The sequence below is a fragment of the Canariomyces notabilis genome, assembly GCF_033297395.1.
Source record: "Canariomyces notabilis strain CBS 508.74 unplaced genomic scaffold N656scaffold_15, whole genome shotgun sequence".
Taxonomy (NCBI): domain Eukaryota; kingdom Fungi; phylum Ascomycota; class Sordariomycetes; order Sordariales; family Chaetomiaceae; genus Canariomyces; species Canariomyces notabilis.
Genome location: NW_027041837.1, coordinates 162,116 through 189,033, shown reverse-complemented (window position 1 = coordinate 189,033; position 26,918 = coordinate 162,116). Strand labels below are relative to the sequence as shown.

The 26,918-nt window shown below is 54.0% G+C and overlaps 13 protein-coding genes and 1 non-coding gene across 14 annotated transcripts; 6 read left to right on the top strand and 8 right to left on the bottom strand.

The window, feature by feature from the left end:
* Window positions 1-149: 149 nt before the first annotated feature.
* N656DRAFT_155110 (glycoside hydrolase family 81 protein) lies at window positions 150-2,888 on the bottom strand. Its single transcript, XM_064808680.1, has 4 exons — window positions 1,501-2,888; window positions 1,295-1,439; window positions 849-1,236; window positions 150-790 (listed from the first exon to the last, which is right to left on the bottom strand). The coding sequence occupies exons 1-4, from the start codon at window positions 2,662-2,664 to the stop codon at window positions 319-321; spliced, it is 2,169 nt and encodes a 722-aa protein (XP_064668894.1). The 5' UTR covers window positions 2,665-2,888; the 3' UTR covers window positions 150-318.
* A 1,208-nt stretch (window positions 2,889-4,096) lies between these two features.
* Window positions 4,097-4,965, bottom strand: N656DRAFT_769417 (uncharacterized protein; the record flags this gene model as incomplete). The annotated part of the gene is made up of 2 exons (XM_064813704.1): window positions 4,097-4,773; window positions 4,839-4,965. 2 exons carry the CDS (start codon window positions 4,963-4,965, stop codon window positions 4,097-4,099), a joined length of 804 nt encoding a protein of 267 aa, XP_064668893.1.
* Window positions 4,966-5,287: 322 nt separating this feature from the next.
* N656DRAFT_780570 (DnaJ-domain-containing protein) lies at window positions 5,288-6,667 on the bottom strand. The gene has a single exon (XM_064815408.1). It carries the CDS (start codon window positions 6,530-6,532, stop codon window positions 5,624-5,626), a length of 909 nt encoding a protein of 302 aa, XP_064668892.1. The 5' UTR covers window positions 6,533-6,667; the 3' UTR covers window positions 5,288-5,623.
* Window positions 6,668-6,898: 231 nt separating this feature from the next.
* On the top strand, window positions 6,899-7,402 carry N656DRAFT_711786 (cytidine deaminase-like protein; the record flags this gene model as incomplete). Its single annotated transcript, XM_064811764.1, has 1 exon — window positions 6,899-7,402. One exon carries the CDS (start codon window positions 6,899-6,901, stop codon window positions 7,400-7,402), a length of 504 nt encoding a protein of 167 aa, XP_064668891.1.
* Window positions 7,403-8,052: 650 nt separating this feature from the next.
* N656DRAFT_780568 (enolase C-terminal domain-like protein) lies at window positions 8,053-9,998 on the bottom strand. Its single transcript, XM_064815407.1, has 2 exons — window positions 9,528-9,998; window positions 8,053-9,470 (listed from the first exon to the last, which is right to left on the bottom strand). Exons 1-2 carry the CDS (start codon window positions 9,681-9,683, stop codon window positions 8,277-8,279), a joined length of 1,350 nt encoding a protein of 449 aa, XP_064668890.1. The 5' UTR covers window positions 9,684-9,998; the 3' UTR covers window positions 8,053-8,276.
* N656DRAFT_t93 lies at window positions 8,109-8,180 on the top strand. The gene has a single exon. It is a non-coding gene; the product is annotated as a tRNA-Met (tRNA).
* A 260-nt stretch (window positions 9,999-10,258) lies between the features above and the next one.
* On the bottom strand, window positions 10,259-11,281 carry N656DRAFT_154466 (uncharacterized protein). The gene is made up of 2 exons (XM_064808679.1): window positions 10,813-11,281; window positions 10,259-10,516 (listed from the first exon to the last, which is right to left on the bottom strand). The coding sequence occupies exons 1-2, from the start codon at window positions 11,119-11,121 to the stop codon at window positions 10,358-10,360; spliced, it is 468 nt and encodes a 155-aa protein (XP_064668889.1). The 5' UTR covers window positions 11,122-11,281; the 3' UTR covers window positions 10,259-10,357.
* Window positions 11,282-11,865: 584 nt separating this feature from the next.
* N656DRAFT_712085 (uncharacterized protein) lies at window positions 11,866-12,606 on the top strand (the record flags this gene model as incomplete). The annotated part of the gene is made up of 1 exon (XM_064811788.1): window positions 11,866-12,606. The coding sequence occupies one exon, from the start codon at window positions 11,866-11,868 to the stop codon at window positions 12,604-12,606; it is 741 nt and encodes a 246-aa protein (XP_064668888.1).
* Window positions 12,607-13,130: 524 nt separating this feature from the next.
* On the top strand, window positions 13,131-14,299 carry N656DRAFT_799173 (DNA repair protein rad10; the record flags this gene model as incomplete). Its single annotated transcript, XM_064817842.1, has 2 exons — window positions 13,131-13,483; window positions 13,576-14,299. The coding sequence occupies 2 exons, from the start codon at window positions 13,131-13,133 to the stop codon at window positions 14,297-14,299; spliced, it is 1,077 nt and encodes a 358-aa protein (XP_064668887.1).
* A 1,526-nt stretch (window positions 14,300-15,825) lies between these two features.
* Window positions 15,826-18,291, top strand: N656DRAFT_780564 (glycoside hydrolase family 47 protein). Its single transcript, XM_064815406.1, has 6 exons — window positions 15,826-16,410; window positions 16,470-16,642; window positions 16,697-17,284; window positions 17,362-17,691; window positions 17,847-18,010; window positions 18,081-18,291. The coding sequence occupies exons 1-6, from the start codon at window positions 16,199-16,201 to the stop codon at window positions 18,201-18,203; spliced, it is 1,590 nt and encodes a 529-aa protein (XP_064668886.1). The 5' UTR covers window positions 15,826-16,198; the 3' UTR covers window positions 18,204-18,291.
* On the bottom strand, window positions 18,213-18,825 carry N656DRAFT_780563 (uncharacterized protein). The gene has a single exon (XM_064815405.1). It carries the CDS (start codon window positions 18,648-18,650, stop codon window positions 18,420-18,422), a length of 231 nt encoding a protein of 76 aa, XP_064668885.1. The 5' UTR covers window positions 18,651-18,825; the 3' UTR covers window positions 18,213-18,419.
* A 361-nt stretch (window positions 18,826-19,186) lies between these two features.
* Window positions 19,187-21,817, bottom strand: N656DRAFT_780562 (DEAD-domain-containing protein). The gene is made up of 8 exons (XM_064815404.1): window positions 21,364-21,817; window positions 20,813-21,291; window positions 20,647-20,758; window positions 20,497-20,589; window positions 20,255-20,441; window positions 19,897-20,193; window positions 19,757-19,844; window positions 19,187-19,701 (listed from the first exon to the last, which is right to left on the bottom strand). The coding sequence occupies exons 1-8, from the start codon at window positions 21,676-21,678 to the stop codon at window positions 19,422-19,424; spliced, it is 1,851 nt and encodes a 616-aa protein (XP_064668884.1). The 5' UTR covers window positions 21,679-21,817; the 3' UTR covers window positions 19,187-19,421.
* A 347-nt stretch (window positions 21,818-22,164) lies between these two features.
* On the top strand, window positions 22,165-24,245 carry N656DRAFT_790404 (uncharacterized protein; the record flags this gene model as incomplete). The annotated part of the gene is made up of 8 exons (XM_064816887.1): window positions 22,165-22,409; window positions 22,485-22,546; window positions 22,636-22,875; window positions 22,906-22,968; window positions 23,002-23,263; window positions 23,300-23,592; window positions 23,626-23,823; window positions 23,854-24,245. The coding sequence occupies 8 exons, from the start codon at window positions 22,165-22,167 to the stop codon at window positions 24,243-24,245; spliced, it is 1,755 nt and encodes a 584-aa protein (XP_064668883.1).
* On the bottom strand, window positions 24,168-26,641 carry N656DRAFT_846098 (uncharacterized protein). The gene is made up of 7 exons (XM_064819223.1): window positions 26,290-26,641; window positions 26,067-26,195; window positions 25,976-25,981; window positions 25,736-25,902; window positions 25,213-25,289; window positions 25,064-25,160; window positions 24,168-25,008 (listed from the first exon to the last, which is right to left on the bottom strand). The coding sequence occupies exons 1-7, from the start codon at window positions 26,339-26,341 to the stop codon at window positions 24,595-24,597; spliced, it is 942 nt and encodes a 313-aa protein (XP_064668882.1). The 5' UTR covers window positions 26,342-26,641; the 3' UTR covers window positions 24,168-24,594.
* Between the last annotated feature and the right edge of the window lie 277 nt (window positions 26,642-26,918).

Sequence of the window (26,918 nt, the reverse complement as noted above, 5' to 3'; positions counted from 1 at the left end):
AAACTGATACATCGAAGAATGTAGTGCAAACAAGCAGCGAGTAATGACCGACCATTTCCGCTCATGCTTATCCGCTGACCCAATACCAACCCCATACGATAGTACTTGAAAATGCTCATCCCAAAATATGGCCCCTCCATCCGCTGTCTAAGTTAACTAGTCAAAATCAGAGCCGCTGTAACTAAGCTGACACTCTATCGCCCTACTGTACTCAGCCGAAGCCAAAAAGAGGGGAAGTAACTCATAGTCCAGCCAAAGCTTTTCCCAAAAACCGCGTTAGTATAGGTCAGAAGAAACGAAGCAGAGGACTCCAAATAATTATATTTTTCTCTTGCCAGGAGGCAACGTGGGAAGAAGAAACATACCAGCGGCATAACACAGATACCAAGTCCGGCTAGCACCTCCATCCAACCAGCCGTCATCGAAGCCAGTCTGGCTGAAGAAGTCGTAGGCGGCGCGGGGTTCGATGGTGGCGTAGTTACCAAACAGAATGCCCTTCCAGCCGCCCTGGATGGCCTGGGCGCGGCCGCCCGAGAACAGGGCGTCCCACTCCTCCCTGACGAACTCGGGCGTGCGGATAAAGGGCGTGTACGGAAGCAGAGGCAGCATGTGGATCCCCTGGATGTACTCAATGTTGGCGCCAAAGTAGGTCGTGTGGTCAATCTTGTTCTCGAAGAGGATCCCGGCCACCTTGTTCCCGATGAACTGGCTCGGCTGGACCGTGTTGGCGCGCGTGTAGAGGTAGTAGTATTGCAAGGAGCGTCGTTGAACAGAGAGCATCAGTGTTGCCCTGTGAGGGTGGTTAGGACTACGACTCGGGGAAGGATCTGACGGAGAGAGAGACTGACCGGGCTTCCATGTTCCGGTCGCCGGACACGGCACCCCACATTTTCAGGGCGTAGGCGTGCATCGTGTCCTCAGAACTGGACTCTTGATCTTTGCCATCCCAGCTAGCAAAGAGGCCCTTGGCCCAGCTGTGGCCGTGAAACCAGTCGAATGACCGCGAGGTAGGGAAGTAGGGGTCCCGGGTGCTGGGGTTGGCGATGTCGCGGACTAGCAGGTTGACGTACCCCCGGTTGGCGGGGATCCAGGAAGGGTCCAAATACCCTATGACAGCGGCAGTGTAGATGAAGTAGCCAAAATGGAAGTGGTGGTCGTTGTACAGCGTGTTCCCAAAGTCGACGCCTTGGTTGCCGGTTACATACGTTGCTGATGAGACAACACCTCCCCAGGCGCCTGCCTCGTGTTAAAACATTCGGGGATAACTAGGAGAACAGGAGCTAGCGGTACTGACTTTCATATACCAGAGGGAACTGCTGCGTGTTGTTCGCAAATCGAGCAAACGCCTCCTTGAGCCTGTTCAAGCCTGACCGGGCCAGCCCACTATCGCCCAAGAGATCATTGGTTGCCAACATGATGCAAGCAAACTTAGCCAGAGCCTGTATCGATTAGGTCAGATTATGTTTTACGTGATATCTGGGCAACTTTGATCTCTCTCACCTTGCCGCTGAAATACATCGAGTCAAGGTTCGTTTGCTGGAGGATATCCTGCGAGATCTCTCTCTGGGCAATGCTACGGATGAAGGCTCTCGTGGACTCAGATAGGATCTTGGTGCTTCCAGTCGTCGGTGACCAGGGCAAAAGTCCGATGTCCGTTGGGAGATTTGTCTCGACCATCGTCCAGGAATCAGCCACAACCGCAGTTGCAACACCCTTTGTGGTGGTCTGCAGCTTCACGCCCGTCATCCTTGCCCGTGTAGCATCGTCAAACGAATCCTGGTGATGAGGTAACGCGAACATGGGGAGCGTTGTTCCAGACATTCCCGCCTTCGTGAAGGCAAACTTGTATGATCCTCTCCTGCCGCCCACGGCTCCCGAGAGCTGGACTCCCGTGGGATAGGTACCGCATGCCTGGTCATACATAGCCTCGCCGTTTCCAGGGTCCTTAGCAATCTGGATGATACCAATGAACGGTCCGTTTGACTGTGCAAGAGTATTATTGACAACCTGGAGATCTAGGGGATTGCCGCTTGTCCGATAGGAGTATAGCAGCCAGGTTCTCCCATCTTCAAGAAGGATTTTGTACTTGGTAATGCCGGGCTTCACTTCGCCGGTAACCCGGGTAACAGTCCTGAAAAAGACATCGGTCTGGATCAAGGGGACTGCGCCGTTGAAGATGGCGGTGATGAATGCTGATCCCTGGACGAGGGGAAACTGCACCGCGGGCGCGGCTTGGGCACTGGGGCGCAAACTGACTTGGGCCGAGAATTCTGTCAAGGATTCCATAGTTAGGGCGGTGCCGGGCCCCAGCCCCCGGGCAGAAATGGAGACGGAGTGAATCCCAATGGGGTTGATGAAGTACCTAGCAGCTCTCGTAACCGGATCAGTCTCGCCAAAGACTCTCTGGGCGGCTTCGATATGCGAAATGGCCAGCCCCCAGCTGCCCGAGGATCCCCTGCCCTGGCCCCAAGCCACCGAGTACGGGTGGAGGAAGGTCGGAGAGGCCCGATCTCCTAGGAAGAAATTTGCATAGAACTTGTTGGTCTGTATTGGGGATGAAGCCGTGATGCCCAAGCGAGGCACTGGATGGTCCTGTCTCCTGCCAATGTTTCCAGGCGGCGCATCGGTGGAGATGGGATTCTCAAAGATGTTCTCGCACGCCATTTTGGCTCAAGTTTCCGGAGGAAGAAGTTGAAAATACACCTTATAACAGCCGTTGATTTCTCTCTGAAAAGTGTGAAGAGTGTCCCATCCACGTGGACCGACGGGAGGGCTCTGCTTGCCTTGTTACTAACTTCAACACAGGTCCCCGGTGGTGCTTCGAATAAACAAGACGGTGAGCTCTTGGCCGAACCTCTTGAATGGGTGGCGAAACTGTCTGGACAGCCGGCCAATGGAGGCGATTGGGGTTACCGTTGGGCAGAGACGTTGTAAAGGCAGATTGCCCTGCATAACAGTTAGAAGCAACAACAGTAACATCGTAAAAGCCAGCCTCAATGAACGATTCTTAGTGGGATTAGTAGCCGCCCTAGATTTGTGTTGATCCTGATGACTGGGACCAGGAGGCATATAGCGGAAAGAGGCTCCATCAGGATACCTAGCCCCCATTTCTGCCATCTGAGGCGGAACAGGAAGATGGAGGGCAGTGCATGTGGATGTACTGAATGCGTTGATACGGAACTTGGTGTCTTAATCTCAGCGGCAAGAGAGAACATCTCCTTACCTGGCTTGGATGGTATAATACCTTACTCTTATTGTAATGCTGGCGAGCCTGATTGCGGGATAACCAAGGCTGATGATATTGGACTTTGTCCTAGGATCGGTATCCGCGGGAATGGAAGTCAAAAGTCGGCCTGGGAGCCGTGTAAGGCAATGATCTGAAAGCGTGATTCAAACAGGTAGGGTATATTTGCAATACAACTGCTAGCTGTACGTTAAGTGATGTCTCGGGAGCGAGATGCGTCCATATTGCAGTATTTATAGTTTATACTTTTCTAGAAGTCGGTTCTTGCCGACCCAGAAATATGGTACCTTGCCGTGCTTGCGTAAACTGAGAAGTGGATCCGTGTCTTCATTCGCGGTGTCTGGTTCTGAGCAGGTGATTCCCTGCCCCTTTTGTCTCATGACTGTGTATATAAGCTGATGACAACTCACATCATCACATCAACCAAAGATGTGGGTGTGAAGGGGCTTGAAGCCTCACCTGTCTCAGTCGCCCTAAGGTTATCTTAAAAGAATGTATATGTCTGCAATGACCTATAGCAATGGTACGTATCTGGCTATTCATGAGACCAGTGGAAGGTTGATATTGTACCAGACTTCAGGGCTGCTCAAAGGGATCTAGATGTGTAGCAACCATGACGAACGCCAAGAAATGTGCATGAGGTAGGATTTGGTGCCCATGGCCAATCATGGCGGACTACCTCGCACAATGAAGCTTGACTAAAAGAGTTTCCTGATACTAACGTTATGGCTGCGCAAGGCTGCACGCCTTCAGTGCTGCTGACCTCGATTTGCGTCTTGTTGCCTTCTCGTGGGCGGGCTATGATGGGGTAGCACGAGTAGACCATACTGTGAACCCCGCAAGCCTTCGGAATCACAAACCCAACGTTTTGTTGCGGGCCGCCACAGGCATCAGCCCCATGACACGCTTGGTGGCCTTCCTCTCTAGGCCGGTTTCTCTGGAGTAACTCCTGGGTAAAGCCTTCCCTTCGTGGCTGCCTTGGGCCTTGCTTCTTCCGAGATCCGCCTTTGCCGTGTCAATTCTTCCCTGGTCGGTCTTGAAGCTGTCTCTGGCCTTCGTGAGCCGGCGGGAGTGGCTCCCCTCGTACTCCCTCCTGCACCTCCTCACCTCTCGGCGGCCCAGCACCCACGGCTTGGAGAGCACCTCCCTTCTCAGCAGTGTGACCTTCTCCCAGAACAGAACCTCCTGCTCGGTCGAGTGTAGGTGGACAATTTTTTCGGCGCGGATCTGCCTCTTCTCCCACCACGTGCTGAGACTGCCTTTGATGTCGATGGTGTGCCCAATGTCGATGGGTGCGTCGACTACCGGGAGAGGCTGTGCGTCTTTCGCATTTGATGTTGTTGTTCCCTTCCTCGCCGTAGTTCCAGGTCCGAGTCGAGGCGCAACAACCACAACGCATTCGATTATTGCACCACTGCTATCATCAACCGTGTAAATGTGTTTGCCTTCGCGTTCGTCAACGGCGATTACAACACCGGCAATGCGCACCCATTTAATGGGGTGGTTAAGATGGAAATAGATATCTTGGCCTGAGATACAACTGTCAGAATCACAGTCACCGCGGTGTGAGGGATGCACGAGTGATGCAACGTACCCAGAAACCCAGGGTGGCTTGTCAAGGCGAGGATGTCCGCAATCCGGATATGACACCAGCGGTTGATGGTCGGCGACAGGTGGAAGCAGTACTGCGGGTACAGCTTGGCCTGCCGCTCGTCGGTCATGGCATATTGATTACCGTAGGAATTAATGAAAGCTTTCAGTGATGGCTCGCTCGACACGGAGAGTTGCTCATGGCTGTATGCACACTTGTTTCAGGTTGCTCGCAACTGTGGTGCACGCGTGAAGCCTGTGAGGTGGTGCAGTGATTTGCCAAGACAGCGCCAGTGCCATGTTTGAGTTTGACCCAAAGCGCGGGGTAAGTGCTCACGAGCATTGCCCTGTGCGCGTTGGCCAGGTGACGACCATGGAAGTCTCATTGCCCAATTAGGGGCCGTAGACCTACTTCCACACCGATCTGCTTTGTTAAAGGCTCAACGGCCCTCTGGATATGGGATAGGTAGGAAAGTTGTTCACGTCTGTCAGATTCAAGCTTTCTGCATGGTCACCGGGTCACACAGCGCCCACGGATCAGCCACAGAAGAAGCTGGGCCGAATCTTCAACGATCAGCTTCCTCAATACGAATACCTACCTATCATTCACATGTAACTCGTTCATCAGCATGAAAGCCATGACTTCCTGTTCGACACCCGGACCCAAATTCCAATCGTTTGCGTAGAAGCGCCTGTTTCCCCAACGCCAATGCTGTATCGTGCTGTGCCAGTAGACGCCATCTTCCCTCCAAACAAAATCCCGAACCGAAGCAACTGTAAGAACCGCCCTCAACTCCGCTTCTTCTTCGACTTAAGCATATCAGCCTGCAGTTTCTGGAACTGTTCCTCCGAAATGTCCGGCTCCTCCAGCTCCTTAGCACCCCTCTTCTTCCCGCCTTTCCCAGCTTTGGGCACAGCGCCGTACTTCTCGGCCAGCTTGTCCAGCGCGCTGGCCCTTGAGGCCTGGTTACGCTGAATCAACGCCGCCAGCCCTGTCTCGTCGTCCTTCTTACTCTTCTTCCCAGCCCCACCACCAGAAGCACGACTACCTCGCAGCTGCTCGTACACGCCAAGCTCCTTGGCGAGCTCATCCGCTTCTTTAGCCTCCTTCCCGGCAGCCTTGAGGCGCGCCTGCTTGGATTTCTTGGTTTCCTTTGTATACTTCTTGAAGGCAGGCACTTGCTTGGCGGCGATGGCCTCGTCGATGATGGCGCGGAAGCGCGCGTCGTCCTCTACCACGTCGCTGAGCATGACCGTCTCGTACACGCCGTCCATGTCGCCCTCGAACTCCTCGTAGGCGGCCAGCACGTCATCCTTTTCCTCGTCTGAGCCCTTGTACTGCGCCGCAAACTGCTGGATGGCCTCCTCCGAGATGGCGTCGCGGTACTGTGCCCGGTAGTAGTCGGTCCAGCTGAAGCCGTCGGCGTCGACGACTGCTTCGGCGGTCGAGCCGGTCTCGTCGTACCGCTTGCGCCGCGCCGGGTCCGAGAGAACGGCATATGCGAAGGCGACCTGCTGGAATTTGGTTTTGGCTTCGTCTTGCCGGTCCGAGGGAACCTTGTCTGGGTGTGTCTTGAGCGCGGCCTTGCGGTAGGCGGATTTGATTTGCTCGGGCGAGGCTGTGCGCTCGATATTGAGGATCTCATATGGGTCGATCGAGGGTGGCTCACCCTCGGTGAGGTCGTCGGAGGGAGACATTGTGAAATTTCTCAAAGTGCTTTGTTTGTCTTGAAGAGGATCTGAATTACCACAATACTGGACCTCTATGTATTGCAATTTGAGGTTACCGGTACTAATGCGCTTATTCCGGAGTGGTAGGTCGCGTCGCGTCAGGCTGCGCGAAACGGGAGGTTAGCACCACTGTGTCATCTTGCACTTACCCACACTGTACATCTCCCGGACTCGCCGGGCCCCACTGCTGCATTGCTGGGTGGGTCTGGTGGGACCTGCAATGAGCCGACTCCACTTACACGTACTGAGACTCATTGGGCTCTTGGAGCAGTTTGCTTACAGTTTTGAACTTGATAGCTTCAGGTTCCATTCCGTATTATCAGCCTGCAAAAGATGGCTATCATCCCGCCAGGCGACCACAAGGCATATATGCGGCTTGCCCTTGAGCAGGCGCAGAAATCGCCACCAAAGCCAACAAACTATCGCGTTGGAGCGGTCTTGGTCGACTCAGCAGCAAATAAAATTCTAGCTACTGGCTTCACACTTGAGCTTCCAGGAAACACGCATGCGGAGCAATGCTGCTTTTTGAAGTTGGCAGAGAAGCATGGAGTTGCTGAAGAAAATCTCAACAATGTCCTACCTTCAAACCTGGCGCTGTACACGACGGTTGAGCCCTGTTCGAAGCGCTTGAGCGGAAATCTACCCTGCGTTGAGAGAGTGCTGCGACTGGCCGGGGCTATCCGGACCGTGTACGTTGGCATCATGGAGCCAGAGACATTCGTTGCCGAGAATACGGGGAAGAAGAGCCTTCAAGACGCAGGGATTTCCGTCGTTCATGTCCAAGGCCTTGAAAAGGAGATCCTAGAGGTTGCCACTGCTGGACATACCAAGGCCTGACGGCTGCTCCAGAACCATCCTTGAAGTCTGCGGGCCCCCATTCTCAGTTTCTTGAATCCGTCTCTCGAGGCTAGTGCCACAAGTTCACAATCAGCTGTTTTAGCACCGAACTACTTGTCGAGTTCTAACTTGCTCGAAACCTAAACTGTTAGTACCGGAGATGTAATATCACTCGCGCCTATGACCGCCCGGTTTCATGCTTGAAAGTGCTGCTACATCTCAATTTTGTCAAACCTGAGCCCTTTTCTACTCTTTTGAGGACAGAGGTTTTCAAGGGCTGGTAGGGAAAAAGAGACGCCGATAGAAGTTGGTAGGTATGAAGCTCCGTTGGGTGTTTGGTACCTAGTCTGACTCTACCCTGGCTAACTGAAAGGGTTGAAGTTGGAATTCACCACAGTAAGTCTCCTGGAGTTCTGTGACTACCTAGCTGACGGGTAAGGTACCCGGTTGAAAGAGCTAGAACAGAGGCAAGCCAGGGCACTTATTGCGAAAAGACAGGGTGGCGGCAAGAGATCCTTTGGAAAAGGGAACTGCAGAGTGCCTTGCGAGTGTCTGGTCTTTCTTTCTTGAAAAGTTCCGGGTGTCAAGTGTCTGAAGTATGGGCCTGGTCCATGAGTCACCACTCCACATTACAAAAAAGACTCAAGCCCTGAATGCATATAACCCACTTTCTAGTCATCTATATTCAACAAGCAAACAAGTTACAAGCTGCGTGGCGCAGCGGAAGCGCGCCGGGCTCATAACCCGGAGGTCACTCGATCGAAACGAGTCGCAGCTAGTTCTATTTTTCCCCCATCTCTCCTTGCATTCAGATTTTTTTTGTAGCTACCAAAATGCTCCTAGATGCAAGACAGTTCCGACTTGACATTCCTCTCTATATCTTATCGCCCTCCAATATCGGCCTAGCCTCCTCGCTTCTCCACCAGCTGTTCTCGCCGCCAGGATACTCATACCTATCCATGCTCTCAGGCCTCATCTCGACGCTGTATCCGGGCTCCATCGGCGTCTGGTAGAACCCGTCCTTGATGACTGAGGGGTTCAAGAAGTGCTCGTGTAGGTGGTCCACATACTCTAGGACCGAAAGCTTTCCGCTCACGCAAACATAGTCGATGGTGCTGAGGTGCTGAGTGTACTCGGGCAGGCCGACACCACCGGAGTGCGGCACGATAGGAATGCCATATTTCTTAGCCATGAGGAGCACCGCCAGAACTTCGTTGACGCCGCCCATGCGACATGCGTCGATTTGACACACGTCGATAGCGCCCGCCATGAGTAGTTGCTTGAACACAACCCGGTTCTGACACATCTCTCCTGTAGCAACCCCGACGCCGTACGGCCGGAGCGCGTCGCGCACGGCTTTGTGTCCCAGAATATCGTCGGGCGATGTCGGCTCCTCAATGAACCAGGGTTTGAACTCGGCCAGCTGTTTCATGTACTCGATCGCCTCGGGAACAGACCAGACCTGGTTGGCGTCGACCATAAGGATGTTTCCCTTGTCGTACCCGATCACCTCGCGCGCAATACCAAGCCTACGCTTGTCTTGCTCCACACTGCCGCCGACCTTGAGCTTGAAATGCCTATATCCCTTGGACAAAGTCTCCTGCAGTAGCGCGCGCATCTTGTCCTCGCCGTAGCCAAGCCAACCAGCGCTGGTGGTGTAGGCGGGAACGGCGCGGCTATTCTCGGCGTCGCGCAAACGGGCTGCCTTGCCCGGTTCCATCTCTCGTAGCATCACCACGGCTTCCTCGGGCGTCACGGCGTCGGTGATGTAGCGGAAATCGATGCAGTCGACGAATTGCTCGGGCGTCATCTCAGCCACGACGCGCCATACGGGTTTGCCCAACACCTTGGCCCACAAGTCCCAGATTGCATTGACCACAGCGCCTAGAGCCAGGTGAATCACGCCCTTTTCAGGGCCGATCCATCGGAGCTGGCTGTCGTTGACAAGGTGACGCCATGTCTTGCCCCAGTGAGCGACCAAACTAGACAGCGTTCTGCCCTTAATGCGATCGGCAACGTGGTTGATTGCTGCGCAGACGATGTCGTTGCCTCGGCCGATGGTGAACGTCTTGAAATTCTCAAGTCAGTCCATGCCGCAAACGCGCAAGGGCAACAGAGGGAGTACCATCCCATGGCCCGTATAAGCCGAATCTGTTTGCAAGATGCAGTAGGCGGCTGAGTAGTCGCCTGCCGCGTTCATGGCATCTGAGCCCGTCTTGTCTAACGAGGTTGGGAACCGGACATCCCGCGTAGTCCAGCCGGTGATGGTGATTTCGGCCATGGTGAGGAGTTTGCCCTGGGGTATATGCGATGAGGGTCAAGGAGCGGGCAGGCAGAGAGATGGCGATGATGGTGAATTGGTGTATAACTAAGGGGCACTGCCCGGACAATCGTGACAGCAAGGTGGTTTAGATATCACAAATTCGATTGTCTGCCGGCAATTCCCGTCACGTTATCCCATCTTGTCCAGCTGAACTTTTGTGCGTAATCGCCATCGTCGCAGACGGAGGCCATTGTTTGCGCCGTCGGCTGGAGCGCGGTGGGGTTGAGGGGCATAGTGGGGCTAAATCTTAGGAAGGTCCAGTGTACGCCGCTGCCTGTCCTGTGATTGATGGATAAATCGAGAGGCCTGGGGTAGACTGCTGCTGTCGGGTCAATTGAGCTCGAGAATTGTTAACATCGTCCCCGATGGGCGGGCACTAGTCCCCGATTTCGGGAATAACGATTGTATGAAGTTATGAACTGGCCGGCGAGGTCACGAGGCGAGTGAAAGGTCATGCCCTCACTCCCTCATTCATTTCCGTGTTTCCGTGTGGACTTTGGACATGAAAGGGTCTCTTGTAGCACTTGGGCCGGGCAGATGCGGCTACGGACCGGGCCTAATAACCGTTCCCTAGATCGGGTCCCGTCCAGCCCGTGCCCGACAGCCCCAACCCATGCCGCTTCGGGCCTTGCTCACTGTCTCGGAAAAAGCTTTTTCCGGCCGGCTTTGAAGGCTCCCGTCCCGTCCTGCCAGCCCCTGCCTGCAGCTCCCTGCCATCTCTGAGCCGGGCCCGGAGCTTCAGCTTTCAACTCTCCTGTCGAATTGATGAATGCTTGATGAAGCAAGCTCAACTGCAACAACATGGAGCCTCAGTATTAGTGTACTACCGTAGCCCTTATCGCCAGGGCATTTCCTCGACGTTGCCCTCAAATGAGCTCACGACCTGTTTCAACAACTGTGTCCGCTCAATGATCGCCGCTCACCTCATTCATGCCACAGCTTAGAAAAACACCAATTCCCAAGCGTATTCTACTTACACTGCCCATCATACCAGTATGTCGCATTCTGGCCATTGGGAAACCTCGGCCATGCGACAGCAGGGTCTTAATTCAGCCGTCGGGAGCACGCGGAAGATTGGGCTTCTCACCTCAAAGCCGGCCATAACGTGTCTCTCACGTTGCCAAGTTCTCAGGTAATGCTGGTTGCGATACTCGGAACTGGTGCGTCCGCTCAGCCCGCATCCCATTGTATTTGCTTGAAGAGTCGAGGCATGAGACATTTCAGATTGAATTTCTGATCGCAACAGGGCTGCGTGGCTGCCGGAGGTTGTCGGCGGTCCAACCTTGGTCCCTACTGGTGGTGCAAGCGCATCCACCAAGAGATCGCGATCTGAGCGTTTTCTAGAACGCAAGTAGCGTTCACGGTCCTCTGCGACGGCAGGTCCAGTAGCTTCCATGATTCAGACAAAACCATGTCTTGCAGGAAGCAATTGCATGGGGCTAGTCGGCTAGTTTACGCGTGCAGGCAGAATCCCAGTTTTTGGTGTCAGAGTCCCGAGTTGGCCCCAAGTGGTGTGGCCAACCCCGTACTTTGGTCAGACGTCATTTCTCTAAAACCCGCCCGCCTTGTCTTAGTCTATTAGTTATATGCCGTTGATGAGCCTACCCTTCAGCCTCAACAGCCGTCAAGCACACAGAAAGCTGTCGATCTGTGTTGTTTCGTTCTTGACCCGCCCGCGAAGACCCAAACCGCCTAAATCGGCATTTTTCGATAAACAATGGAACAAACCAAAGAGAGCCTATTGGCCGCTCTCCCGTCAGTAGCCAAGGGCCCAAAGCTGAGAAGAAAGCTGCAGAAGAGCCTGTCGAAGCACCGAAGCACTGTTCCGTGGCGGCTCGGCTCGGGCGCGTCGACCGCAACGCGGACGTCCAATAAATCTGAGACTACGAACATCAACAAGCCAGGGACCCAAACGCAAGACCATGCGCCGTCATTGCCGCCTCCGGATCTTAGTGACTCTAAATGGGCCGAATTCTTCCCGGGTGACCGGCGTATTCAACTTCGTGAATCGCCTTGGGATTCACAGGAGGGTCTTAGACGTCCAGGAGACATAGTTCCAGAGTTTTCTCACCTCGTCAGGAGCAATCCACATCAGCGATCAAGTTCCAATCCGGAATCACCGGCGCCTTCGGCTCCCAAGATGCGACGTCGCGCAAAGACGCCCATCTTCTCCATCGGACAGCTGGAGGACATACCGAGACCTAGCAACGCCCTCGGCAGGACATCAAGTGTCGATCTCATTGCCGACCAGTACCGTGCTTTGCTCGACTATCGCGCTTCGGTACATAGCGATGCGATCTCAGAGCCCTCACTGTCACTCGACGAGGGTGAAAGCGACGAGGCATTGATCGATAGGCGGCGACGAAGTTCGGCCAGCCTCCCGCCCGAGACGCCAATATGTGCACCAATGCGCAACCGTGACTTTGCGCAGCGTTCCACCACCTCGGACGACGACGGCACGCTAGTCGCCTTTGAGGAGGAAACAGTCTACTTCAAGCCTGTCTCTTTTTCTCCAGAGCCGACGTTGCCACTCGCTCGACTTCCTAGTTACTCCTCTTGCACATCTGCGGACGACAATTTGAGTCTACAGATATGTCTAGACCTTCTTACACGGGACCTCTCATCCGCCCTGGAGGGCCGGCCGGGCAAGTCTTGTCCAGATCCATCAGCCCTCCAAGTGTGGGTCATGATCGAGGCCTACGAAAGGTTACGGGACCAGATATTGGAGAGGAGACCGGCCTCCAAGGAGTCAAGATCGCTGGAGATGATGTTCGACATGTGGTTACGATCCCTGTATGCAATACACGACTCATTGACGGGGAATGGGGCGAGGAGTGAGAGCGATTACGGAGCGGAACTTGGGACAGAGGAACTGGATTAGGGCAAGCCATTTATGATACCAGAAATGCGTTTGGGTTATGGGGGCGTCTCTTCAAGTTCGGCATACAGAGTACAGTGATGGGTAGGGCGGGCGTTTATAGTTCCAGTATCATCTTAACAATTAATATGTGAAAGCCAACATGTGACAAACACCGGCGCCAGTTCCCTTCTCACATGCCTGTGCTATCCCCAGTTCAAAATACTTACCGTTATATCTACCTATCAAGGGAAGAAACGCATCACATTTCACCAGAGGATGGCTCCTCAGAGGTTTCCATCCCCGGAGCTTGCCTCGCTTGCGCAGGCTCGCTTCCAGTTCCCGCCTTCGATTCTCCAACGCCTGATCTGCACAATGCCCCACTTGCCGAGACATTCTTAGCTCGTGCTTAGCTCGTGCTTTTGGAGATTCTCACCTTACCCATGTCAACTGTTCCTGGAGATCAACCGAGCACATAACGTAACCAACTCTGTTGCTGTATCGCCAAATCAGCCATCCCTCTCAGTCCATATCGGTAGCGAGATAGAATGGATGATGATGAATTCGGCGCTGACGACGATATCCTGGCCGCTCTGGCAGATGCCCAGCCAGGTCCTTCGAGGCCGCCTCAACAACGGCCTGTCCCCCCTAGATTCCAGCAGCCTACTCCGCAACGGCTTGATAGAGCGCCGTCGTCAAACGCCTCCTCAAGTTCAGGTGCCAAGGTTGTGCAGCCCACTCCGCAAGCACTTCCGTCCCGGTCGTCTGGGTCGTCAATCCTCGTTTCGCCTAGGCAGAAGGGTAACCCGGTGCTGGCTTGCTTGAAATCTGTTCCGTGGGAGTACAGCGACATTCTGGCAGACTACGGGCTGGGATTGACGACTTGCGCTCTTTTTCTGAGGTGGGTAATTTCGTCTCACGTTGTCTATAGGCGGTTCAACTCTTTACCCTACGTACTCAACTCTGTTCAACACACTAACGTCTTGAGTCCAGTCTCAAGTACCATCGCCTGCACCCGGAATACATTTACACGCGCATCCGCAACCTGCAGCACAAGTACAATCTGCGCGTCCTCCTAACCCTAGTCGACATACCCAACCACGAGGAATCGCTGCGCGAGCTGGCCAAGACGTCGCTAGTCAACAACGTGACGCTGATCCTCTGCTGGAGCGCCGCCGAGGCCGCACGCTACCTCGAGCTGTACAAGTCATACGAGCACGCCGGGTTCGGCGCCATCCGCGGGCAGCAGGCCACGAGCTACGCCGAGAAGCTGGTCGAGTTTGTGACGGTGCCGCGCAACATCAACAAAGCCGACGCCGTAGCCCTGGTCAGCACCTTTGGCAGCCTGCGGCACGCCGTCAATGCCGACCCGGAGCAGGTCGCCGTTGTGGGCGGTTGGGGGGAGAAGAAGGTGAAGAGCTGGTGCAAGGCCGTCGAGGCGCCGTTTCGAGTCCAAAAGGCTGCCAAGAGGAAGGCGACGAGGGTCACCGCTGCGGTGCCCATTGGAGGCGTGTCTAGCTCGGCGGCGGCGGCGGCAAGGAAGGAGTTGGCTGCTTCAAGAAATGCAGATGTCGCCGAGGACGAAGCGGAAGAGGAGGCTTTGATTGCGGCGGCGGAGGCCACGCCCGTTCCGGCTACGGCTCCGGCCCAGAAGGGCGATCATCACTTGAGTGAAGGCGTAGCTGCCGCGTTGGCAAGACTGAGAGAGAAGGGCTAACCTCAGGCCCGTGCTGTTACTCGAGCGGGAATGGCTTTCCATCTAGCATCGCACGACAGCGCCCGGCATGCTACTGGCGGAAAGACTCTTCCCCCTCACCATGGCCTTAGTCAGAAGCCTGTCATTCGGCTCATAGCCGGTGCTATGCTTGTCGGACGTCGGTGTATGCGCGCGCGCGGGCACTCTGCTTTCATATCGGCGGGTGGCCATGAGACCTTGAAAGTGACACTGTCAACGTTCTCCCGCCCAAGTACGCCCAACGTGAAGGTTGAGACTCTGGCGCTGTATGCTTCAAGAAGCAACGAGCGGCAACACAAGGAAGCGACATTGGCTGTGCCGGAGACTCCTTGTATTGGTTTTTACCAGGAATCTACTTCCCCGCGCGAGTGTCTACACCAAGTGGGAAGATTACAATAGGGGAATCGGCATACCACCACAACTGCTACAGCGTTCTCGAGTTGCCCTGATTCCCTTGGCGCAGCAGGGCACCTTGTCTAGGGTCGGTGAGCCGGTAATCGATGCGACTGAGCTCTGTGGTTCGCCATCGCTGTGTCATACCAAAGCGATCATTTCTGGCAGGCGAGGCGGGGTCCGATCAGGTCGGTAATGTGATGCACGCTGGCACGCCGTCGACTCCCAGTGACGACGGTTTCTGATCTCGGATCTTTATGGCGCAGACCATCCAATTACTAGGGGTGGTTATTTGGTCCCGGCTCTAAACAGCTGATAGCCGTGTCTGATGGGCGTTGGTCGTGTTGGCATTGCACATCTAGGGCACTTACCGCTTGCGAATTAAATGCGTGCTTAAACCTGTCGTCTCTTGCGAGTCAACCCTACTCTATGGGCGTCTTAGAATCATATTGCCTCGTGCAGAACAGGCAGCCCATCTGCCCGCCTTTTCACTTACAGCCCACCGACATTGTACTATTTCTGATAGATACATCCTGGCTCGATCGCTACATGCTTGCCATGATTCGAGTCATTTTGCTATGGACCAGTTGCGACGATGGATGAGTGTGGGTGGTAGACGTGCCAACGTGGACTTTCAGTTGAATTGAGATCTTCTCAAGCTGATCAGTCAGGGTGTGGTTTATGCGATCCATCCTAAATGGAGTTGCCCTTTAGATGGACAGTCATAAGTCATATCGTCTACCTCTCCATCTTTCGAAGGACGAGAGAACGCCCTCATACAACAGTTTGGAAGACTAGAATGGTCAGATGAGGAACACTTGTGTTATGCATTGCAACCACAGCCATGAGGTTCTGGTAGACATTGCTCAGCTGCTTGTCTGGTCTCATTCAACACAACACAACACGGAGGTGCCAGTGTCAGTGACCAGCGGGATCCGAGCTCCTGCTTGTTTTGGTAGGTCTAAGGGGAACTGGCCAATCACGGCATTGCGTCAGGGCCAAGGTACGGGGAAGCGCTAGGGATCGGCACTGTTGGCTTGGCCTTTTGACCAGGATTCCTCATGCGTGAACACATCTTTCCCTCGCAAAGTCAAGGTACGGTACGACCTTCTGACGTTCTTCAGCAATGCAGCGTTCCTGCAAGATCAAAGGAGCCATGGCGCAGAGTCCACCTGCCCATGGACATGAGACCTTTCATTTTTCGATCCGCCCGCATAAGGCGGCATCTGTCGTCCGACTCATTCCTTCTTGGCGTGGGCCGAAATAGATTAATATAATTGTTTTCCCTTTTCCCACGGGGACTTCAGTCGGCCTGCAGTCGTTCGCGTCTGCTTGAGGAGAGCCCAGGTGAGCTTCACTCTCGGATCACCGCGGTCCGCATAATATAGACTATTCCGTCATTTGTTTTCCATCGGTCTTAGTCTGGCGACGACTGCCATACGTCAGGGTACCGTTCACTCGAAAAGCCATCCTCAGCAACCGACGATCATGTACGTCCTCGGCCTTGGAGGGCTCATTCTAGGAGTCTTGGACTTCGTGGCCGCAGCTCCTCATAGACCTCGCGCCCCCCAATATGTTGTCAACCAGGATCGTGCCGACGCAGTGAAACAGGCGTTCCAGACATCATGGGACGGGTACTACCTGTATGCCTTTCCCCATGATTCTCTGCGGCCCGTGTCAGATGGGTATGCAGATGACAGGTACGTCCCTCACTGTGCTCCTTGGTTTGGCTTGATGGCTGAGTGACATCGCCTTCAAGAAACGGGTGGGGGGCAAGCGCCGTCGACGCCCTCAGCACCGCGTTGGTTATGGGAAACTGGCCCGTCGTAAGGCAGATTCTGGAGTTCATACCAGAAATCAACTTTGACAACACAACTACTGAAGTCTCTCTGTTTGAGACAACCATCCGGTATCTCGGAGGGCTGCTGTCTGGTAGGACATAAGGGCCCTGAGTACACTTTGCCTGGGTATTGACGTGAAGAGCAGCCTACGACCTTCTTACCGGTCCTCTAGATGGCCAGATCAACGAGACAGTCCAAGTAGAAGCCATCCTCAAGCAAGCCAAACGGCTTGCCGACAACCTCAAGGTAGCTTTCGATACTCCCAGCGGTGTTCCAGATAATGGGCTCTTCTTTAATCCGCCACGCAAATCGGGCTCTACCACGAATGGAATTGCCACCATAGGCACCTTGGTTCTGGAGTGGACACGGCTCAGTGACCTGACCGACGATGTTGAGTATGGGCGGCTGGCCCAGAAGGCCGAATCATATCTCCTGCACCCGCAGCCTCCACTCGGAGAGCCCTTCCCGGGGCTTCTGGGGAGCGACGTCAACCTCACCACCGGGTTGTTCGTGAATGGCAACGGCGGCTGGGGTGGTGGCACTGACAGCTTCTACGAGTATCTTATCAAAATGTTCCTGTACGACCCTGACCGCTTCGGCGAGTATCGCGACCGCTGGATCACAGCAGCCGACTCATCCATCAAGTATCTCGTGTCGCACCCTACCACCCGGCCCGATCTCACCTTCCTCGCCATGTGGCGCAACCAGACGCTTCATTTCGTCTCCGAACACCGTCAGTTCTAGACCCTGCTAGACCCTATTTATTCTCTTTCAAAAGGAATCTAACCTGCTGACCCCGCTTCACCAAAGTGGCCTGCTTCAACGGGGGCAATTTCATCCTGGGCGGCCTTGTTCTCGACGAGCCATCCTACATAGAGCTCGGCTTGGCCCTGACCGAGGGCTGCCGCGCCACGTACTCATCCACGGCGACCAAGATCGGGCCAGAGGCCTTTCGCTGGCAGGACCTCTCGCGCGCCCCGGAAGACGTGACGCACAACCCGCCGCCGCCGGCTGGGCAGCAACGCTTTTACGACGTCGCCGGCTTCTGGATCACCAACGGCGGCTACGTCCTCCGTCCCGAGGTCATCGAGAGCTATTACTATGCCTATCGCGCCACCGGGGACCCGAAGTATCAAGAGTGTAAGTTACCTGTTCCGGGGTTTGAGTGATTTATCCGACCCCCTTAGCAGCGGTTCTGGAGGATGGCATGCTATCTGCCGAGCTGATTGACTTCACTCCTGAAAACTGCGATCCCTGAAACGGTCTAGAGCAGTGTTGTGGCTAACGCTGTGTAGGGGCGTGGGAGGCATTTGTGGCCGTGAACGAGACGTGCAGGATAGGAAGTGGGTATTCCGGAGTGAGGGATGTGAATCAGCAAGGAGGAGGAGGTTTCTTTGATTTCCAGGAGAGTTTCTGGTTTGCCGAAGTGCTGAAGTATAGTTATTTGATCCACGCCGAGGTGAGTTTACTCAGACAAACCTATCTTGAAGAGGAGGAATTTTACTGACGATGGGCTTTCCCTCTCTTAGGACGCTCCCTGGCAGGTGAAGAGCGATCACACGAATCAGTTTGTGTATAACACTGAGGCACACCCGGTCCGCTTGGCGAAAGGGCGTGAGGGTGGAAGAGCAAGGAGATCAGGCATTGTATAGAAGCCCTAGCCGGGGAAGTGTCTTGATGACGGGCCGGTATACATGTAATGCATCAACTAGTACCTAGTATTCACTCAATTGACGTGTTGTCTCTTGTGTTTGTTGACCAATAGGGTGACTGTAGGATGGTACAGGTGCAAATGTAACAGAGTTGGGATTCATGAAGTCTTTCCAGGACGATGACGTTGAACAAGCACCTCGCATCAAGCGAATCCCCTATGCGCCGCCCTCGCGCTTGGCATACTCCTCCTCAATAGCCTCCTCATAGCGCCTGTCGGCATCAATCTCGGCCTCTGTCTTTGGCCGTGTGATCCCTGCACCCGTGTTGACGCCGGCACCTGTCGGCTGTGAAGTGGTAGCGCCGGGCTGCTGGCTGGTTTGAGATACCCCGGACTGAGTAGCCTCCGACGGGGTTTCCGTTGTTGTTGTTGTCGCCTTGTCAGACATTTGTTCAGTGCTGGGAGGGCGGAGAGTGAGAAGGGTTGATTTGGTGTGCGGTCTGGGTGTGGAATGCATGAGGCAATCGATATTACCGATAATTAATAGCCCGGGAGGTTTCAAATTGCTTATCGTCAGCAGTTGCCTGTGGAGTTGAAGCTTCGGAAGTCAGGAGGAATAAGGAGTGAGAGTAGGGATGTGGTGTGGGTTCTTATACATATCACCCTCTGCCTTGGCAGTGGCGAGCTGCGGGAGGCGAAGGCCGCGTAAGTACAGTACAGTACCTATGACTCCCGTCCTTCTGCGTGCGTGTAAATGCTGCCCCCTATAGCTAGGAGACGAGTTTACTTGCTACAATATTTACTCGTTTGACAGGATTATTGCAAGGTATATAACTGTTATGGGTGCAAAGGGTTCAATTTGAATATTCTCAGAATAAGCATATGGGGATAGCTCTGAAGTCTGAACCCACTCTGGCGAACTATTGTCAGCTTGGAAATGGAACCCGTTTTTGCAGTCGACGGGTGAGGCCCTGAGCATGTTTACCGGACGACAGAAGGTAGATTCAGCTCATCTTGCTGCCATTGCTGGTATCAGATTGGGATATTCATGGTTCGCACCATTCATTTCCCGGGAGCAGAGAACTGTGATATCTCGCTGGCACTGTCTCTACATGACATACACTGGGGGCAGAAGCATTAAGCAAGGGGGGTATCAGTCCTCTAGGAAGCATGGGCATGCATTACACGATGGAGTAGCCGGCTGCTAAAAGACTTCCCTTCACTTCGCCTTCCGCCGGACCTTGAATGTCTTCAGCGGGTCCTTTTTCCCGCCAACTTTGAACGACCGCCCTTTGGGCTTGCCCTTCTTACGTCTCCTATCCTTGCCACCTTCCTTCTTGAACGGGACGAAACCAACGTTGGGCGTAAGCGCCTTTTTCCCGTCTTTGGGAAGCAAGTAATCGGGCACATGCTTGAGGTGAGGCTGCTGTCTTGTTGTCCTGCCAAGCTCACCATCGTGCCTCAAGTGCGAGAGCTCTGCCGGGTTCTCCTCAAAATACCTACATTTGCGAGTCAGTACCTAATGCCCTTATAAAGGAATGCAGATATGTTTACCGTTTCAATGTTTCACTTCTTAGCAGCTCTTGCCTCAGTTCCCTTGTCCTGGCTTCCCGAATGGCTACTTTGGTAACAGCACGAAGGGCTTTGGCAAGTCAGCAAACTGCTCAAGATTGATTGAACACGCGTAAACATACCGTCATTCATGCGGTACCTGAACGCTTCCATTTGGGTTTTGCTGAAGTTGTAGGGCTCCAGTTTCCTATTTAGCTTGGCTTGATGCCTCATGATTCTGGCCAAGATCTTTTCATCTTTTTCGCAGCTCTTTATCGATGTTGGCTTGTGTTTGCCATAGAGTTCCTTGGGCACAACGAAGGAAAGGGCGATGCCAGCTCGCCCGGCTCTGGCAGTGCGCCCTATCCGGTGGGTGTAGGAGGAAGAGGATGTAGGGAGGTCAAAGTTTATTACTGCCGCAACATTTTTGAAGTCAATGCCTACACCGCCAGTTAGTATGACTCTGCCAGAAATGGCCCGAAGCGTATCTGTCTTGCATACCTCGAGACACTCCGTATTCCTCGTCCTTCTTGTGTTTCCTCTTCTTCTTCGGCTGCTCGCTCTCTTTGTCCTTCTGCTTAGAGTTGGATTCCTTCTTGCTCCCCTTCTTTGCTTCTTCCTCGCCAGCCGCTTCGTCTCCAAATACTTCGCTCTTTTCGTCGGACGCGATGATAATGTCGTAGATGCCCTGCCCAATGAATCAGCATTAATCTTCTTTGCATCTTGGGAGCATTTTCCCTTACGCGGTTGAACTCCTCGATGATCTTGATCCGGGTGTTGATTGGTAGTTCCGAGTTTAGAACACAACTCCTGATGCTGAATTGTTCAAAGAATAGCTGCAAAACCGTCAGAGGTTTGCCGAGCTGATAGAGGAGAAATCACGTATAGCCCACCTTCAGCCTATACGACCGATCAATGTCGGCCACAAAGATAAGGCAAGGCCCCTTAATCAGTTGCAGCTTGAAAATGAGGTATGAAATCAACCACTTGTCATCCTCGCCGCACCTAACAACTGTCAGTGGGGACTTGAAATGGCGTACAAGGGCAATGGCAACATACTTGACGTAAAACTGAGTAAGCTTCTCGTCTTCGGCCCCAAACTCTTCCTTTAGATCCAGCATTGTTGGATTCCGGCAGAAGATTCCCTTTAGCGTATCCAATTCGGCCGATAGGGTCGCGCTCATCATGATGGTCTGTACGCCTTTTGGTAGTGATCGCGAAATGTTTTCCATATCCTCATCGTAACCGTACGACAGCACTAGATCAGCCTCGTCCAAGACCAGGTACTGCAGCTTGCCGAGCGAGAGCGCCGACGAATTGATGCTGTTCCATGCGCGAGCCGGCGTAGAGACAACGATGTCAGGGACGTTGGCCAAGAGGGAGCGCTGGACCGCATCCGAAACGTTTTCGGTCAGTTTTGCGGCCTGGATATCCTTTGCGCAAAAGGCGGAGAACTGTTCGATGGCTTTGAAGACTTGGTCGGCGAGCTCGCGTGTCGGAACGAGAATAAGACCAGCCGTATATGGTGTAGGATCCGTCTGTCAATTAGGTCAGCGCACCTCGACTTCAAAATGTGGCAGCAAGCAAGTCGTTGCAGTCCGAGCACATACATTCTTGCGCTTCAAGATGCCTGATAGCATTGGGAGAACATAGGCAGCCGTCTTCCCAGAGCCCGTCTTCGCCTTGCATAGCACATCCTGACCTTGTAGGGCCAGCGGGATGGCCCTTCGTTGGACGAGGGTTGGCTTCTCAAAACTCTGTTTGGCGACGGCCTGCACAAGGCGCGGATCGAGACCGAGGTCTGCAAAGGACGGTTCTGCGTTTGGTTGTTGCGTCGCTACTTGGTTCTTTTCTGCTCGGTTGGGTTCCTTTTCAGACTCTGCCACTTCAGAGGGCTCGCCGTTCTTGTCCAGTTTCCTCTTCATGATCACTGGCTGATTGCTATGTTACCGAAGTGTTGTTGCCCGGACTGCGAGATCGAGATCCAGAACCCTTCTCAGAAGCTGAGGCGTGTGGACTTTCTGCCAAGTGACAGGGGAGAAAATTTGGAGTTAAGCACTGCAGTCTGCAGCTCTGATCGATAAGATAAGAGTAAAGTTACCGTACATCTACGTAAATTTGTTACAGCGTAATTCCAGTACCTATGTAATATAACCTGATTGATGTGTGGGGCACTGTTTTCGGGAAGACCATGTTCCCGCAGACCCTCAAGATCTCAAGTTCTCAACCAATGTTGAGCTACACAACAGTCGCACCTCACACACATCACATTACCGGTATGTACTCCGTAGCATTCTGTATCTTTTGCCCTCTCCAAGCACCTGAATAGTTTTATTCTTGAATCTTGTTCGAAAACAAACCTCACCGGAGGTGATGCTACTTATGCTCGGACAAGGCTCTCAGTCTCAGTTATGGCGCAGCATGTCCGCCGAGACAAACACCCCTCAGTCCCTCACGAGTGCCAGCATTGCCAGGCCTTCCAGCTATCCAGACCTATTTGTCCGGTGGATTTAATTAATTTGTTGGAGGTGAGGTTGCCTCACTCGGCGGCGCAAGGAGCTGTAGCTGTCCGTGACGGCTGCCCTCTATTTCAGCTCTTCCCGACGATCCCGTTGTACCAAACATTCGATCGCGCGGCCTTTGAGCCGTGGTTAAAGTAAAAGTGGTGGGAACGGCACCGTTGGCGAATGATTTGGGCCCTACTTAAAGGGCTGTGCAACCCTCTCCGAAGACCGTATAGGCTCTGCTACGATATTGATGGCTTTATCCTTCTTCGCTGCATGGGGTGGATGAGTGAGAGGATCACAGCTGTGGCAGAAAAGGGCATGCTGAGTCTATGAAAACCCAGCTCCTTGCATGAATAGTTCCTAATGGCATTATAGACGACCCGGCCGCCGTGGACCTCCAATTCAGGCCAATAAACCCACGGGTAGAATGCGAAGAAGTTTTCAACTTCATCCGAAACGAGATAAAAGAGTGTTACGAACTGCATGTTCGATCAGGCACTTGCCCGGCGGCCCGCAATGACTATGCACCCAGACGACTGATTTGTGTTGAAGATGACGGCGGACGCCCCTGTATCAAACTATGCGATCCGACTCCGGGAGAATGCATTCGATGGTGTGCATTGTCTTACTGTTGGGGCCCGGAAGACCAGCCATATAAGACCACTCGCGCCACCTTACACAATCAATATCGAGGAATCGACCTAGCACGTCTGCCAAAAACCATAATTGACGCTGTCAAAGTGGTATATGCCCTGGAGATCCCATACATCTGGATAGATTCGCTCTGCATCGTGCAAGATGATGTCGTCACGAAAGCAGAGGATATCGCACAGATGGCGAATGTGTACTCGCACGCATACATCACAATCTCGGCATCGAGTTCTGCTGCTGCTTCTGAGGGCTTCCTGCAGGACAGACACATCCCGAGGAGCATGCAGCCGTTTGCACTTCGCTACACTTCTTCAACCGGTATGGAGGGAAGGATTCTTGTGACTGGCGAGCCGTCGCCCGACGACATGTGAGATCCCATAAATTCCAGGGCGTGGACGTTCCAGGAACGCGTCCTATCTGAACGGCTAATAGAGTTTTCGTCGACGCAGGTGCGCTGGAGATGCCGATCAAAGCAGAGCTGCGAGGCAGGGTTTCCGCCCAAAAGGCGTTATGAGAAGTTCTTCCACGATTCACTCATACTTGCAGATCTTGCTTCGTCAGCAGTGGATGGGCATGACTCGGTTATTTCGCTAGGCGACTGGGCTGGCTTAGTGAATTCTTTTACCAGGAGAGAGCTATCTGACCCCGGCGACAAGTTACTGGCATTCTCAGCTGTTCCAAGTATGGTAAAGCGGAAAGGTGTCTACCTTGCAGGACTTTGGGAATCAGACCTCCCGTTCAACCTTTGCTGGAGAGTTCAAAATATTTGGACTCCGCTCGGCGGCAGCCAAGATACGCGGCAGCCTCGCCCTACAACGTATCGTGCGCCATCATGGTCTTGGGCATCTGTCGATGGAACCATTGATTTTGAGATACTTCGAGAATCGTATCGGTCGCACGTAAAAGCGGGATGTGAGATTCTGGCACACAAGGTGGTGCTAGCAAACGAAAATGCGCCTTTTGGCGCGGTAAGGGCAGGATACTTGGTTATGCGCGGTTCTATGAAACGGGCAACCTTATACTATAGTCGGGGAAAACTTCGATTTAACGGCGTGAATAACCAGAAGCCCAAAGATGAAGCGAGGCCATTTAGATGGACGCAGGGAGGTCATCTTGACGTCAAACTTCCGGGAGAAGATGAGGCGGGCGACACCGCGCCGCTTCGCGTATACGCCTTTGCAGTTCTGTATGACCGGCATAGCGTCGAAGGTTTACTTTTGGATGAGGCTAAGGATCACGTAGGCGCGTTTCGGCGTGTTGGGTGGTTTTGGTCGCACTTGACCTCCAGAGTGAATTTTCTTGAAAGCGACCAAACCGTCATCAGTGTTGTGTAGCTAACAGTTCTATCCAAACTCATCCACACTATCAGTGAGGGCAATCGACAATGTGCGGGAACGCCGACGAACTGGCATTTGAGCTATCGAACAAGAAACTTGGCTAAGAAACAACCGCGACCGTGGCTCCTAACGCTTTTCGGCAACACAACCACCAGACAAAAGAAACCGTTCATCATCAAGTCCATTCTGGGTGTCCCCAATCAAGCGAACCGTCACAATCTGTCGAGGGGCCCCACCGAGAGGTCTCATAACCGTAACAGGATCGACATGCCATGGAGCGCCCCCCTAGTTGGACACCTACTGCACTTGCAGCTCCGTCGCTATGTAGGGTACATTGAAGCGCTCTCTAGTAGCGGCGCTCATAATCCCGAGGATAGGGCTCCCTGGCATACGGCTCACGCGGCGGCGGGAAGTCCGGCGGCGGGGGGCGACGATCATAAGCGCCGCGTCCATTGACGTACGGGTCCGGGGGGTAGTCACGTGGGGCACGGTAGGGGTCATCGTAGCGGCCACGCGGGGGAGGGTAATCATCCAGGGGTGGTCCGCGACGGGGAGGCGACCGGTAGCCGCCCCTCCGGTCGTCATAGTAGTCCCTTCTTGGGGGGGGGGTACGCTCACGGTATCCATCCCGGTAGGCATCCCGACGAGGGCTATAGCCGCGGGGAGGGCCGCGCCGATCATAGTCATCAACAGGGGGCGGATAAGGACGGCGGGGAGATCGCGAACGAGCTCGGTCTCCACGCGGAAAGTCAGGTTGAGTCTGCTCGAAACGTTAGCCACAGGGAAAAAAAGGACTGATGGCAGGGAGTTCGTACGTTTGCAACGCAGGTCACGCGAGAATTCTTAAATTCACGGCCGTCCAGCTTCTCAACCGCAGTTCTGAGATCCGCAGCCGTTTCAAACTCGACGAAGCTAAATGGTCGTTAGGGCTCGCGGTTGTTGTGCGCTGACTCAAGACACGTACCCTTCACCGTTAGAATTGCGGTTGGTTTCCGAGTAGACGACATCAAGGCCGGATTGACGGGCAAAGTCTTTCAAATCCTAGAGCCAGACTCCATGTAAGTTGCGATGCTCGAGTCGACGATTGGCGGTTTCCCAACGCGAAGGAACAGCCAAGTCCAGTAAAACCAAGAGTGTCAGAGGGTTGAGGGTTCTGGGGAAGTTTCTCGCTTGATAGCCCTCCGCTGCCCAAAGCACTCGGCAACAAAACCCAGCGACAAGATTGCAGTTCAAATTATGCGAGCGCCGAAGAACCATGGGATGCATAACTCTCTCGGGAAGCATGCCGATTTGGATGTCGACCATGCCAACATGATGAGACCTGTTCGGGGGAAGAAAGCGTGATCCAGACGGGCTGACCAAACCAGCTGAACCAGGACCGAGGATCCCAACCAGGCCAAGGGGGGTATAGCCAGCTCCAAAAGCCTCAAAGCTGGATGAATCCATGATACGTCCGCGGAAAACGAAGTGGAAGAGGTTTAACAGACCTGCCAGCTGGTATCATTGGGAAGTCCAGTGATTTGCATTCTATGAGGCGTGCGGCGGGGCCGGGGAGCACTGTTGCGCTCATGGTTGTAGCCGCTGCCTCCTTCACGGTGGCGCGTGCCGCGGGCAAACTGGACAGTGAGACGCTCGCCCATAAAATCGGATCCATCTTCACAGAATGCCGTTAGCCAGGAAGGGATGGTCAGAGGATCGGGTATCTCCAAGCGAAGGCCACAACGTACGGAAAGCTGAAAGATGCAAAACTCGTTAGCAAAACAGAACTCATTGCCAAGAGACGATAGACACTAAACAGTAGACAGCGGCAAAACATACCTGGGACGACATCACGGGCATCCATGGCATCCTTGTACTCGATGAAACCAAACCCATTCATGAGCTTGATCTCTGTGATCTCACCGGTGCCATGGGTTGCAAAGTGAGCCTCGACATCGGCCTTGGTAGCTGGGGCGCGGGTCAGTCTAAGCGGTTGTATGGTGGCCACGGCGTCACCTGGATCGGGCAATGTCGCGGGTCCTTGGAGTCGCAAGAAGCTCACCATTTTTGGGCAGGTTGCCCAGGTAAAGACGGGTAGACGACACCTCGGTCATGATTGCTGCAGTGGATGGTTCCTTGTCCCGGAGTGCACTGGATGGACTGTGTTGGAAGAGGATGCGAGGAAAGGGTCCGTTCTGCGAGTGGGGTTAAGAGCTTCCAGTTGCTCAAAGGCCAATTCCACCTTGGGAGGGCTTTGCGGCTGGCCTGTTGACTGGGTGTTTGCCCACCTGGCGCGGGAAACTGGAAGGGAAAGAGCAAATATCAGACGACCGAATGCCGTGTATTAGCCACTGCAGGTTGAAGGGTGATGCATGGATGCCCTATGGAAATCGCGTTGCGATGGATACCTTTCCGTGCCGCGACAAGTGATGGGGCCGTGGCTGGTAGTGAAGGGTGATGAAAGAGGGAAAAGTTGGCTTCGCGCAACTGACCGGGGGCAAAGAAGAACGGAGGCGGAGGGTGGGACCGTGGGACCCACTGAAACCAAAGCTGCAGCATGTGCCCGGGGGCAGCAAATGGGATGCGTAAATCGACTCTGGCCCGTGCCAAGGCTTTTTTTTGTGCCCAACCACAGATTTGAGCCGCCGTGGGGGAGGCTCCCATAGGTCGCTTGCATCGCTCCGAGAGCAA

Bases quoted from the DNA above. Each gene is read 5' to 3' on its own strand.
- N656DRAFT_155110 (XM_064808680.1), bottom strand. From the start codon at position 2,664: ATGGCGTGCGAGAACATCTTTGAGAATCCCATCTCCACCGATGCGCCG. The intron at 1,237-1,294 runs GTCAGTACCGCT...AACACGAGGCAG, and splicing joins GTTCCCTCTGGTATATGAAA to GCGCCTGGGGAGGTGTTGTC. The intron at 791-848 runs GTCAGTCTCTCT...CCACCCTCACAG, and splicing joins GACCGGAACATGGAAGCCCG to GGCAACACTGATGCTCTCTG.
- N656DRAFT_780570 (XM_064815408.1), bottom strand. From the start codon at position 6,532: ATGTCTCCCTCCGACGACCTCACCGAGGGTGAGCCACCCTCGATCGAC.
- N656DRAFT_780568 (XM_064815407.1), bottom strand. From the start codon at position 9,683: ATGGCCGAAATCACCATCACCGGCTGGACTACGCGGGATGTCCGGTTC. The intron at 9,471-9,527 runs GTACTCCCTCTG...GAGAATTTCAAG, and splicing joins CTTATACGGGCCATGGGATG to ACGTTCACCATCGGCCGAGG.
- N656DRAFT_154466 (XM_064808679.1), bottom strand. From the start codon at position 11,121: ATGGAAGCTACTGGACCTGCCGTCGCAGAGGACCGTGAACGCTACTTG. The intron at 10,517-10,812 runs GTGAGAAGCCCA...ATGTTGTTGCAG, and splicing joins ACGTTATGGCCGGCTTTGAG to TTGAGCTTGCTTCATCAAGC.
- N656DRAFT_780564 (XM_064815406.1), top strand. From the start codon at position 16,199: ATGTACGTCCTCGGCCTTGGAGGGCTCATTCTAGGAGTCTTGGACTTC. The intron at 16,643-16,696 runs GTAGGACATAAG...CGTGAAGAGCAG, and splicing joins TCTCGGAGGGCTGCTGTCTG to CCTACGACCTTCTTACCGGT. The intron at 17,692-17,846 runs GTAAGTTACCTG...AACGCTGTGTAG, and splicing joins GGACCCGAAGTATCAAGAGT to GGGCGTGGGAGGCATTTGTG.
- N656DRAFT_780563 (XM_064815405.1), bottom strand. From the start codon at position 18,650: ATGTCTGACAAGGCGACAACAACAACAACGGAAACCCCGTCGGAGGCT.
- N656DRAFT_780562 (XM_064815404.1), bottom strand. From the start codon at position 21,678: ATGAAGAGGAAACTGGACAAGAACGGCGAGCCCTCTGAAGTGGCAGAG. The intron at 21,292-21,363 runs GTATGTGCTCGG...CCTAATTGACAG, and splicing joins GCATCTTGAAGCGCAAGAAT to ACGGATCCTACACCATATAC. The intron at 20,759-20,812 runs GTATGTTGCCAT...GACAGTTGTTAG, and splicing joins CTTACTCAGTTTTACGTCAA to GTGCGGCGAGGATGACAAGT.
- N656DRAFT_846098 (XM_064819223.1), bottom strand. From the start codon at position 26,341: ATGACCGAGGTGTCGTCTACCCGTCTTTACCTGGGCAACCTGCCCAAA. The intron at 25,161-25,212 runs GTACGTGTCTTG...ACGACCATTTAG, and splicing joins CGCAATTCTAACGGTGAAGG to CTTCGTCGAGTTTGAAACGG. The intron at 25,009-25,063 runs GTACGAACTCCC...CGTTTCGAGCAG, and splicing joins GCGTGACCTGCGTTGCAAAC to ACTCAACCTGACTTTCCGCG.